The 13147-nt window shown below is 37.7% G+C and overlaps 1 protein-coding gene across 2 annotated transcripts in view; it reads right to left on the bottom strand.

Moving 5' to 3' along the window:
• Positions 1–4362: 4362 nt before the first annotated feature.
• The window catches only part of CD226 (CD226 molecule), a 32762-nt gene continuing 23977 nt past the window's right edge, over positions 4363–13147 (bottom strand). The window contains exons 4-6 of one of the 2 annotated variants that reach the window (XM_072154710.1): positions 12251–12344; positions 7106–7172; positions 4363–5021 (exon numbers count right to left, since the gene is read on the bottom strand). In XM_072154710.1, coding sequence (XP_072010811.1) covers positions 4938–5021; positions 7106–7172; positions 12251–12344 — 245 coding nt within the window. In that variant the 3' untranslated portion in view covers positions 4363–4937. The remainder of the gene's footprint in view (positions 5022–7105; positions 7173–12250; positions 12345–13147) is intronic. The other variant, XM_072154709.1, reaches the window with a different exon arrangement.

A 13147-nucleotide genomic window follows, 5' to 3' on the forward strand; every position in this document is an offset into this window, starting at 1 on the left:
AGTGATGTCACCCCTGTTACCCCTCCCCTCTCCTCCCCCTGCTCATGTCTGTGTGTAATGTATAGTAAAGCATGGCTAGTGTGTGTGCTGCATCTGCTGACATGCTGCATCCTCCTAATACACAGACATCAGCTACACATGAATCTGACATGTTCTGCTGTAACATGGCTGTCTGGAGCTGCTGTATCTCTCCTAAACACACACACATGCACACACAGGCTGCAGGGGGCGTGGCCACCAGCACCAGGAAGCACATCATTATATAGCCTCACATCATTATACAGGCTGTCAGTCATGCACTGGGGGTGTGGCTGTGCCTCCCACTCATGAATAAGGTGGACAGCTTGAATATGCTAATGCTTCATTGGACATTTCACAGGTCATTTGCATACAGCTTTAGGACCTCAGGTTTACAGGCATGTAGAGGGACAATGAAGGGATAGAGGCAATGCTCTCTAATGGCAGTTTATGAAAATATATTTAGTTTAGGGGGTTATTTTGCATGACGGGTTCTCTTTAATGATTTGCTTTAAAAAAAATTCCTAAACGGGTTCCTTCACAAACAAGGCTTTGCAGTGTGGCAGGACCTCTTTTTATAATGAGGGGCAAAGTTGTGCCCAAAGAGAAGTATTAAACTTCACATCCCTGCTGTGATTTAGGGGGCACAATTACTGTCCTCCGTTTGTAAAGTTTTGCACCTATTTTAAAGTTAGATGCCATTATATTAAAAACATATGTTGTGAAGACTCATTTACAGGAGGTTATTTTCCAATTTAAATAATGATTGTAAAGAAAACAGATTCCACAACATTCAGTGAATGCATGAAATTCAAATCAAAAAGTCCCAAGGTTATTTCCTATAGGCATAAAATAAAAATAAGGAAAATGGTAATGGTAAAATGGGAATGGTAATGAAGAATTGATGCACTTTATCCAGCAGATATCACTGTGTCTGCATGGAAACTGTACACAATAGAAATACACAGAGCATAGTATATAGGTGACAGCACTATCTAGCCACTTACCTTGTTGTCAGGTGTAATAGCTTTTCAATAATAGTTCTATGTTATGGACGTCCTTCATCAGTATGTAGAGATGTTTGGTTATGTGACGGCAACAAATGTATTTAAAAATCATTTTGCATCTTGAGTTTACTGAATGACAAAGTGTCCCATCTGACAGCTGATAAGGAAGTTGGCATATGATATATTTTTCATGTCACTCTGACCTTGTTATTCTTTCACTTGAGTGCTTTTGTGGCTTAGAAAAATGAAGCCTAAAAAGAACTCTAACAGTAACAAGCAATATACAACACGCCATCTATTACTGAGCAGTCAGGATGTCAGCTATTAGAAGATGGGAGGAAGAAGGTCTGTTAACACTTGTTTCACTATAAGCAGGTGTCAGTTCATTTATCTAAATTTCCTACACGAAGCCTGTAGGCACAGCTTTGTGGCCATTGTGTAAAAAAGAGAATATTTGATAGTTTGACCAATTGAGCAATAACTGCAACAGATTGTTTTAGTAACTATTGACTAGTAACTAGTAAAAACTATTGCAGCGATAGATGGGTAACAGACATCATAGGTACTGCACCATGTACAGTATAACATCTCCTGCTGATCTGAAACACATTTAAATAGAGTATCAATATATAGAGTTCCTGGTGCTTTTAGTTCCCACATTGAAGCATTGGGTATGAATGAACAGTATAATGGGCACACAGCAAGTACACAGAGGTGCATGCTTAGGGGTTCCTGTGTAAAGCAGGTTCTGAGCACAAGCACCAAGCACTTTGTTCAATAGGGTCTCACTACAGAAGCTTTGCAGGCCCACGAGGTAGGGGCTGGCAGGCTATATACTAGGGGGCATGGGCTGGTTGTCTGTATACTGGGGGCATGAACTGACTGGCTATATACTGGTGGCATGAGCTGACTGGCTACATACAGGAAGCAGCTAGCTATATACTAGGGGGTAGACTGGCTATATACTAAAAGGCATGGGCTGCTGGCTATATACTGGCATCATGGGCTGTCTGCTATATACTGGGAGTCAGGGGATGGCTTTATACTGGGGACAGGAAGCTGGCTAGCTATATATGAGAGGGCATGAGCTGGATGGCTATATACTGTGAGAATAGGTGGGCGGGCTATATACTGGGGGCAGAGGACTGAATAGCTATACTGGGTAGGGGCTGTGACCAATGCTTTTCCTATCTTAGGCTTATTCTCGAGTCAATAGGTTTCGCAGTATTGTGTGTTAAAATTAGGTACCTCGGCTTATACTCGGGTATATACGGTATGTTTTCTCTTGACACATTGTACTTCATGTTATTTGAAAAATATGGGTGCTATGTCTTGTGTTTATTTATGATAAAATAGAAATTTGCTGTAATTTTCAAAATTCGAAATTTTCAGCTTTCCAGGCAGATACTCAAGCCAACAAAATAACCTTATAACTATAATTTGCCAAATTTCTGCTTTATGTTGGAATGTTTTTTATTCATCCTCTCATTTCTGTAAGATGTTATGAGACTTACATGCGATATTTCACATTTTCCTGCAAATTGCCAAAATCTACATTTTGAGGCACCTGTTCAGATTTCAAGTGACTTTAGAAGCCCTAAATAATAGTTAAATACCACAAATTACCCGATTATAGAAACTACAGCCCCCAAAATATGTAAATATTTTGGGAACCTTGTTAACCTTTTAAGTGTTTTACAGGGGTTAAAACAAAATAGTTTTTTTTTTAAATTACATAATGGATAAAATATTGAAATGTACAGCAAAATTGAATACCGAATTTCTCCCAAGTATGCCAAAATTCCATATGTGATGGTAAACTGAAGTACGGGCACAGAAACGGGCATTGATGGGAAGTAGCGCCATTCAGGGCACTTTGTACAGGCTATATAATCTTTAACATTCCTGGTTTCCTGGTGAATTCTTGTTTTGTATTTTTATCATTTTAATTTTTTGGGGAGCCGTTTCCTGTAGTATAAAATTAATATGTTATATTTATTCTACGGATCACTACAAATACGACAATACCTATAAAATATTTATATTGTATTTTTATTATATTTGCCCAATTGTACCTGTAAGAAACAAAAATGTAGAAAATCGCATTTGTTTTAGAATTGCTATTTTTTCAGTGCTTTAGTATTTTATTGTTGGTAAAATACTAAAGCTGGTTTATTTTTTGCGTGAAGAGTTGTTCTTTTTAGTGGTATCACTTTGGGGCACACAGCATATTTGGATCACTTTTAAGAAGATTTGTTGAGAAGGGATTTAATGAAAAATCTAGTGCATTTTATTGTGCGTAATGCATAAATTACATAAATGCATCACTTACTGAATCATCTGTGACTGATGCTAAGCTGACAAAGACAGATTAATTTAGGTTCAAAGTACATTGGATTTGTTTTTTGAGTTTGTTACCATTTAGACACATGGATTTGCAAAGAAGCTGCAGACACAAAATAATATGTAATTAATTTAATTTAATTTTATGGTGAATGCATCAATTGAGTATAAATGCCATAAGTTCATCCACGGACCGCACTTTTGTCGGATATTCTGACGTTTTTGGGTTTCGCATTGCTGGGACAGGTATTTAAAAGGGGATTGTGTCGCACACAATTGGATTTTGGCGCAATCGCGCGGGATTCAACTTTAAAATTGTGTCACAAGTATTGCACTTACATACACCGGGAAGAAGGAGAACTCCGGCGGACCTGATCGGTGAAGCGACACATGCAGGAAATCGGGTGCACAATCTAAGTGAATCATGGCAGAGTTTATTATCGTCGGACATTCCGGATCAGGGTCGCCCCAGGGGCGGGAAAGTAAATGTGCCCCACTGTGTCAATTGTTTTACAAAATGCCTTGCTGGAATGTAGAGAGAGAGCTCTGTTACATCATTCAGCACTTCATATCATGTGACAATTTAAGGTCCTTTCTCCCCTAACATTTGCAAGATCTTTACCTTGTATGTATTTGATCACATAAAATCACAGCTTGCCTCCTTGCTGGACCTTACAGGCATTTACTTTGGACAGCCCTGAGGTCTTATATCATTTAAAGGGTTAACACCCGCGAATGGAGCTTGGAGCTGTAAATTGCTGCTGTTACCCTGTGTTTCCCAATGATAGTTCGGCTTTGGTGAGGAATTGAACATGCATCGGGTCCATGACATACTATTACTGCATGGGGCATGATTTGTTCTGCTCCATGCAGTAATAGTATGTCAAGAAGCAGCAAGATGTTAAACAATATACTTACATAATGAAGACATTTGCAAATAGGATGTAGGAGCAAATAAAAACTAAAAGCATAATGTCATGTTAAACGTCAACAACTTTATTAACAAATGCAGATGTATGCACCGGCATGCAAAATATGAATGCAAAGTAATTTCTTATTGTTCTGATTTTTGTAAAATCAAGAAGACATCTGGAACAAAAGGATTAGCTGATTTTCACACAACGTGAGTAATCAGTACTTGCCAAATAATGCAATGAGAGAGTTTTATATTTTCCACATTCTGTCTCATTTCAATACCAGATGCCAACTCAGAACTCATTAAAACGAAGCAGTAATCTAAGAAGCATCTTCTTCATCATAGAAGAAAGAGGCCTATGCGCTATAATTCGTAATCTTTTAGAGAGCTAAATGTTATAAATGTGTCTTGAAAATGCAGTCAGATTAAATATATGGTGATTATGAATTTCAGATTCATGTTTATTATCATTACTTTGCATATCAATTGTAAAAAAATATCCTAATAGACAAACTAGTAACATAAACCAACTCATGAATGGAGCAAACATACTGGTTTAATATAAGTGTCATCCAATCAGATATGGAAATTGTAGGTGTCCTGTTGCCACACACCTCGCATTAAAACCAATTAGTGTATTGGTAGAGTAAATTTCAAGTCCATGACCTTGAGAATGACATATTTGGTACAAAATTGGCATATGTGTGCTCCTCTTCCTCCATTGCGTATATTTTAAGCTGAAAGAAGCAAAGGAAATCTTGTCATTATACACAGTATATAAAATAACATTTGCTCAGAATAAATAATGTAATGTATATTCTTTTATGTCTTTTTTATTTTTCTATGACGAGGGATCTAGTAGGTGGTTGGACAGAACCAGAACGGGCTTCTGTGATGTAAACAGCAGCCCCTGAAGCTCATTTGTATTACCATATATACTCGTGTATAAGCCAAGTTTTTCAGCACAAGTCAAGTAAAAAAAATTAAAAACTTAATACTCACCCTCCGGTGTCGGGATCTTTGGCACGGGTCCCGATCTTCTGCGCGGGTCCCGGCGGCTCCTCTTCGCTCTTATCGCTTCTTTCTTCTCTCACCGGCAGAGTCGCGTCCGGATGCACACTATGATGCGGTGGTGTCGCATCTGATGACGTCATCAGCCTCGACACCGCCGCATCATAGTGTGTGTCCATCGGCAGATCGCATTGACGCGACTCTGCCGGCAAAAGAGAGAAGAGGAGCCACCGGGACCCGCGCCGAAGATCGGGAGCCTCGCACTGAAAATCGGGACTCGCGCCAACGATCTGGACACTGGAAGGTGAGTATTAAGTTTTTTAATTTTTTGGCAGGGGGCTGGATGTATACTACATAGGGGCTGGCTGTATAGTACATGGAGGCTGGCTGTATAGTACTTTGGGCTGGCTGTATACTACATGGGGTCAGGCTGTATACTACATGGGGGCAGACTGTATACTACTTGGGGCTGGCTGTATACTACATGGGGCTGGCTGTATACTACATGGGGCTGGCTGTATACTACTTGGGGCTGGCTGTATACTACTTGGGGCTGGCTGTATACTGCATGGGGCTGGCTGTATACTACTTGGGGCTGGCTGTATACTACAGGGGGCTGACTGTATACTACATGGGGGCTGGCTAGCTGTGTACTACACCATCGGCTTATACTCGAGTCAATAGGTTTTCCCAGTTTTTGGTTTTAAAATTAGGGGTCTCGGCTTATACTCGGGTCGGCTTATACTCGAGTATATACGGTACTTTAAAAGACTATTTTCTCCAAAAGCAGGCCATAAGAAGATAAAGGAAGAATTAAACCTGTTTCAGGAATCCTATTTTCCTTTAAAGGAAATCTACCAGCAAAATCCATCATGATAAACCAGGAACACTTACTCATAGATCCCGGCATTGTGACTTTTGTAGACTTTTTATATTTCTTATCCATCACCTCTTTCCTTTTAAAAGCAACTTTTACAATTATGCAAATGAGCCATGGGGGATCTGGGTGTGTTGTCCAAGATTCTCTTAAATTTATTGTTCTGTAATAAAACGTTATACAATTTTCCAATTTACTTCCTGTATCAATTATGCACTTTTTTTCTAGATCTGCTTGCTGTCACTCTATAGAAAGCTTCAGTGTTTACTTCCAGTGGACAGGACTCTGACCATGGTCACACAGGTGCAATGCTCATTAGTATCATAGAGAGTAATCAGAGCTGTGTGTTATAACGAGCCGTGCACCTGTGTGACCATGGACAGATTTCTATCCACTGGAAATAAACACAGAAGCTTTCTATAACGGGACAGCAAGCGGAGATCTAGAAAACCGTGAGAAACCAATACAGAAAGTATATTACAAAGTTGTATACCTTATAATTATACAAACAGTATGATTTATCTTCTGTAATGGGAATACCCCTTTAAGGCAAAGTTTTCCTCATCCCCATCCCCCAACAAAAATGCCCACTAATGCCAAGCTATCTGTAAGGAGAATAGTTTATTTCTTGAGAAATCATGAAGACAGTCCTGTCAGTGATTGGCAGCCTTTTCTGTATCAGCATGCCTGCAGAGGTATCTGACAATTACTGATAGGAATGCCTCGGCATTGTATCAAAGCCAAGATAGTAAGGGATCAATTTACCATTTCAGGAGCCCTTCTACCCTCTTTCCATACCATCTTAAAATTTGAAATGAAACTCAGATTTTTTTTGATCTATGTAATGGAAAAATATTCAGTAGGATTACAGTAAGGGGACCAAAGCTCTACACGTCATAAATAAATTGATCATCCTATTGATAGTTCTTTTACCTGAGGATTTGGTGAATGAAAGCCGACGTTAACTTGTTTTTCTTGGACTTTCTTGTTTTTTTGTGTCCTAAACATAAAAGATGCAAGTGTAGTAAACAATGGAATTGTATTGGAAATATAAGTAAAATCTAAATGAAATATCTTCATATCCAGAGAAAAAATATCAACCAATGTGATGTCAGTTTTAATAATATTTATAAATGAAAATTCATTCAACCCCCCTTTACACTTTTGTCCTGCTGACGTGTCACTATAGCAACTGAATGCCATCATTACCCATCTTCTTCTTTCTGGAGGTGGCATCAGGATGCCATGGCAACTACAGATTATATCATGCTATTTAAATCCTGGCATCCTGTGTCTGTGTAATGCACTATCCTTTAAATGTTGCCTTTTGGTTCATTACCATAATTTAATAAGTTTATTATAGATGGAAGGGGGCCTTAAATAACAAATATTACTAAAGTCACAGTGCTTGGATCTATGAGTATGTGTTCCTGGTATTCTCATCTGGGTAATTGCATTTAATTTAATTCATCTCCCATATATACAAATTCACTCTGGCAGCAGTGGCCACACATACTCTATTAACGCTCTTCCGACCACAAGGATTCGACCTTCATTACCAAACTATGGCTGTGGGACATACAGTAACTCCCGGCCATTTCATATGTATAAACATTTTTTTTCTTTGAGCAATTCTTTCAACAAAGGTGGTTGTATCCAAGGACAGCTGTCCTCAATATTTAAAGGACTATATGGCTACAATTATGGGAAATTATCTGCACATGGGTTATTTTTCTAAATAACATCCAATTGAAGAAATGTACTTTTATGGCAGATAAATTAAATGAAAAGATGAAAATGCTCATCCTGGGAATTGTTTGGGTACTTTCAGTGTGCATAAAGCAAGAGACGGCATCTATAACACAAAGTTTGGATCCTGCAGTTCCTACTGAATCTACCCTGAGAAATTAAACTGAGATTATCCCAACAGACCCCCTTCTTGCATTGTCAACCACAGAAGCCTACTGGGTCCAGGCTGAGACTGGGTCGAATAAGCAGCACGTCAGTGTAAAAGTGAAAATAAGTTGTATTGCACTGCCACACAGTGATTTGCAGCGTATTTTTGAAGTCAATAAGTGATACATTAAAAAAAAAAGTTTTATAAATTAATAAAATATCAGGAAAGGGAAAAAGAAAGATTATTGCCCCATTTATAACAACCTTGACAATAAGGACTGATTTGGCAAGCTCTGTACAGCGCTATATAAATATTATTATTTAGGATATTAGATTGTTAATCCTGTACTGTGAAGGTCGTAAAATTAAAAACTATGACAACATTACCTTTTTGTGCTTCCTACCGCCCAGCAAAATGTAATCAAAAGCAATCAAAAAAGTTGGATGTACAGTAAAATGGTAACAATTACAATATTCTCCTGCTTGGGGGAGACTCACTACGGCCCTGTCCCTCAGCACAGAGATTTTAATTTATTTGACTTGTCTTGTTAGAAATGTGGAGTTAAGGTGATGATTCAGGGTGAAAATTAGTACATTCAGTGGTAACCACAGAAAACTCTAGTCAAGCACAGAGATATTAGATAAAAACAAATATATGTTTTTGTGAACATGTTTGTCTTGGTATGTGGTTCAGGCAGTCCCCGGGTTACGTACAAGATAGAAATTCAACCTATGGAACCTATGTAAGTAGGAACTGTATATTTCATAATTGTAGCTTCAGACAAAAAAAAAAAATTGTGCCCCGGTGACAATTGGAGTTGATTTTTTTTTGTGTAATGGGACCAATGATGATCAACAAAGCTTCATTACAGACTTATCACTTGCAGTCTGGGACTAAAGTAAAACATCCAGAGAGTTTCACCTGAGGTCACAGGGGGCAGAGGGTTCTGTCTTTAACTAGTGGTCGTTTGAAGTCAGGTGTCCTTTAGTAGGGGACAGCCTGTATATAAGTACCATTTACCTGTTTTAATTGTAAATTTTAAAATAATATTACTTTATATATTTTAGGACATAAATAAGAAAATGTTACTTTCTACACTGCTGCATTTGACCGAATTCAAGATTGGACATTTGAGGACATATGTTTTGATAATGTTTGCAGAATACTATAATTTCATAGAGGTCACTTGAGACAGACTGTCAGAAAACTAAACCTTGCTAGAGATTGATGTAGGAGAATAGGTCATCTCTCAGGCATAGTATGAACTGTTAACAGGCAGTGGTTTTAGGACAGAAAGTGATGACATGATAAAAGGTTCAGGTAATATGACATCCACAAATTACACATAAAAGCTAAAAGTGAAATTAAAAAGATCAAATTAAAATCCTAGATAAAATCCTTTATAACATGCAAGGAGTCATTATTTAGATTGTCTAGGACGTTCTGTTGTATTTGGTTCAGTATACGAGTCCAGCATTCTAGTTTTGTAATATTTCGATATTTTGTCTTTACTGTTGAAGGTCATATAACGCATATCTGAAGAAGACAGCGTCCCCTATGCTTCATGACCACTGCTAACTGGCTATAATTGTTGTTTCAGACTAATGGTTTGTTAAATGGTTTATGGAACAGGGAAGTATTAGTACACGCGTCAAGAGGTTTATTTCGGAAAAAGATTAAATAAACTTTGATAGTAGGCTAGACAAGGACACAGCAGCCGACAGACGCTCTACTGAGAAAGTTGACCAAAAGGAATCTATAAAAACTGCCTTTTGTGCTCCCTTACATGTGGATATAAATAACAAGTCTTTTCCGGTATGGCAGCTTCTGTCAGTCAAAACCCATATTATTTCAGGTCTAATTCCACTCAAAACCGCAGTTGAGTAACCTTCATTTTTCCATGTTACACATGTTGCAAAGAAACTGAGATGTAAGGAGATGTTTTTGGGGTCCTCACTTTGTAGAGCCTCTTTTAGTCACTTTTTGCTTGCTGAGAAAAAATAATCAAGAGTTGGCCCCTAGGACCCTGCATAGCTGCTATTCTACAGCATATTGATCATCACATCTTATGTTTAGCTAGTTTACACTTTTTACAAGTTGCACTTAAAGAGGGTTACATCTGTTTTGAAAAAAATCACAGAAAAATGAGCACTTAGTTACAGTTTGCTCTGGTAGTTATACTACAAATAATCCAGAAATGAATGTTGGACACAGGTCTGTTGGGCTTCTTTGCTGCAAGCTATGGGGGTTGGATTTCTGGAGGTGAAACGAAATCCAGAGGTTATTTTCTTCTACACGTTTGTAAGGTATTTTCCCATAGGAATTATACAGAAGTTGAACTGATGGACTTTTGTCTTTGTTGTGTCCATACTTTTTTTTACAAATGTCATTTTGTTTCATTAGTCAATAAATATGCATTACTGAATTTTAAAAAATTTGGATGCATTTAGGCATCCTATAAACTTTCCATTTACAGGATATGGCTTTCCTTTTGGGAGTAAACCCTCTATATTTTATAGGGATGACATTATTTTATTGTTGACTTTGGCACAAATATGCCATTCTGTACCCTTCACCCTGTTGGATGCAAGTATAAATTGCATTGAATTATGATAATTACATTTTATTTCCAGAGGTAAAATAGCAATGGCCAAAATAGCAATAGCAATTACAATGTCAAATATTAGTAAACGTGACTGCAGCTAACCAGATTTTTGATTCTGCATACTGGGAGGCAACACTGAGGAATCCAAAAGTGTAACATCTAAATGTGAGGTATGGTTTATAGCCATACATCCAAAGAAAACCCCTGAACCAGAGTATAACTGAGGTAGCAGAAGTACTAAAAATTTCATAGGGTTCTAGGCCTTAAAAAAGGCAATTTAGGTGCCGAAGAAAATGCCATGTGAGTGCTATGTCAACAACAGTCAAACAATCATCACCTCATACACATACAATACAGGGGTACTCGATAATAATGAGAGATTTAATATAAGATGCTGTAGATTCTTCTTCCTATTAAATGGCCATCTAGTTAAAGGTACATGGATATTTGTCTGAATATTCTTAGGAATTGCTAACGAGCCTAGAACATGTGAACATCCTGCTCCATGCTGTCAGCCCCTAGGTATGGTGTAACACCATCTGATGGAATTGTGGTTTTGTCCCTGTGGTATTCTGTTCCTGTCGCCACCTTAACCTTTTCCAGTATACCACTCATGTAGCTCCACCACTTAACACCACTCTTGGCATTTCTGCTTTGTTTCTGTGACCTGTTTGTGACCTGGCTTCATCTGGTCTTATTACTTTCTTTTGATGTGTTGCCAGTGATATCTACTCTGAAACTAACTCTCTGCCTGGACATCCAAATGTGTTTTTGACTGGCCAACTGGTGCCAGAACAGACGCTAAGCAACTTAGGTGGCTGCATGTTTCTACGGGTATCATGCCAACAGATTGAAGAGCTCCAGCTGATCCATCTGTGAACTACTTTAATCATCTCCTTATTGAATCCAAACAGCTGTGGACCATGACATGGAACACCCAATAGTTGTTTATTTCACATTTTATGCACAAAATTAGCTACTTTTAATTTTTGAAAACCAACATAACATTGGCCCAAAATTGACATAACTAGTGCAGGTTCATCAAAACTGACACTCGGTCTCCATTAATCTGCTGCCCCTGCTGCACAAAATTGGAGCGGTCACCTTATAAATACATGTGCAAGCAGTTTGCGCGTTCTTTTCAGAGCAAAGTCAGACAAACACTTTAATAAATGTGGGCCATTGTGTATAAACTTGTTCCTATTGAACATTGAATAGGATGTTGTCTTAAATAAGCAAATAGTAAGATTTTGTGGGTTAAAATCAACCATAAAAAAAATATTAAGTTTTTAAAAATACACACATTTTTAAGGTTTTAAACACCGTAATACCAAAGAACAAATGTGAGGTTTCATATAAGCAGATATTTAAGAGTTTACATTGCTTTGAAGTGAAAGGATTATGTTTTAATCTTTAATTTTAAAGATAAAGTTAATCTGAAAGTGCCAGACTACAACAATTTGAAGAAAACTGCTAATTTATAAATAATATTGAATTTTTTTTTTCCTTAGAAGTAATTTGAAAATTTTCACTAAATGAACTTCAGCCATTACTGTGAAATGATTGTAGCACTTACCTTACAAGACACAAAGCTGCAATGGTGAAGATGGCAACAATTACAATCAAAGATGACCCAATTATCAAGGCAAATGTGCTGATTGACGTAATACCTAAGGAAATCATAAATATTAGGAACAAAAAATATTAGTATATTGATATATTATTATATTAGTAATCATAGTACTGCATTCACATATATAAATGAAAGAAGTTGTCCATTTTAAGCAAAAAAAAATGAAGTCCATAACACCCTCCACTGATTCCTCTGGCTATGTTAGAGAGAATTATGTCATCTGCATACATTACTAATAATAATAAACTTTATTTATATAGCAACATCAAATTCCATAGCTCTTTACAAATCAAAGGGAACATATACAGATATAATAATATGTTTCAGAGTACAAACAGTCACATGGAACAATAGGAGTCAGGGCCCTGCACCCAAGAGTTTACATTCTATGAGGATGAAGGGGATAACACAAGAGTTAAAGAGCTTGTATAATGCTCCAGCCATTCTTTATAAGGGAACAGAATAAGATAATTTAATAAATAAATATTCTGCTGCTTGAACCAGCCATCAGCCGCGATCTTATATACAGAGTCCCAGGTGAAAGTGACTGCAGAGAAGCCTGGAGCTTGCCAGATAACAGATGGAAGGAGGGCACATGATGGATTAGTAAAGAGAGTTGACGTTTCATGCAGTTAGAGAGTGTGATAGGCTTGTCTAAAGAGATGGGTTTTAAAAGCCCGTTTGAAACTTTAGAGGGTGGGTATTAGTCTCAGCGTCCGGGGAAAGGCATTCCAGAGAATTGGTGAAGCTCAGGCGACGTGCATGAGAGGTTTGAATTAAGGTAGAGATTAATCTAATATCACTGGCAGATCTAAGAGCATGGGTTGGGCAATAGATAGA

This window comes from Engystomops pustulosus, chromosome 5 (genome assembly GCF_040894005.1).
Source record: "Engystomops pustulosus chromosome 5, aEngPut4.maternal, whole genome shotgun sequence".
NCBI classification, from domain to species: Eukaryota; Metazoa; Chordata; class Amphibia; order Anura; family Leptodactylidae; genus Engystomops; species Engystomops pustulosus.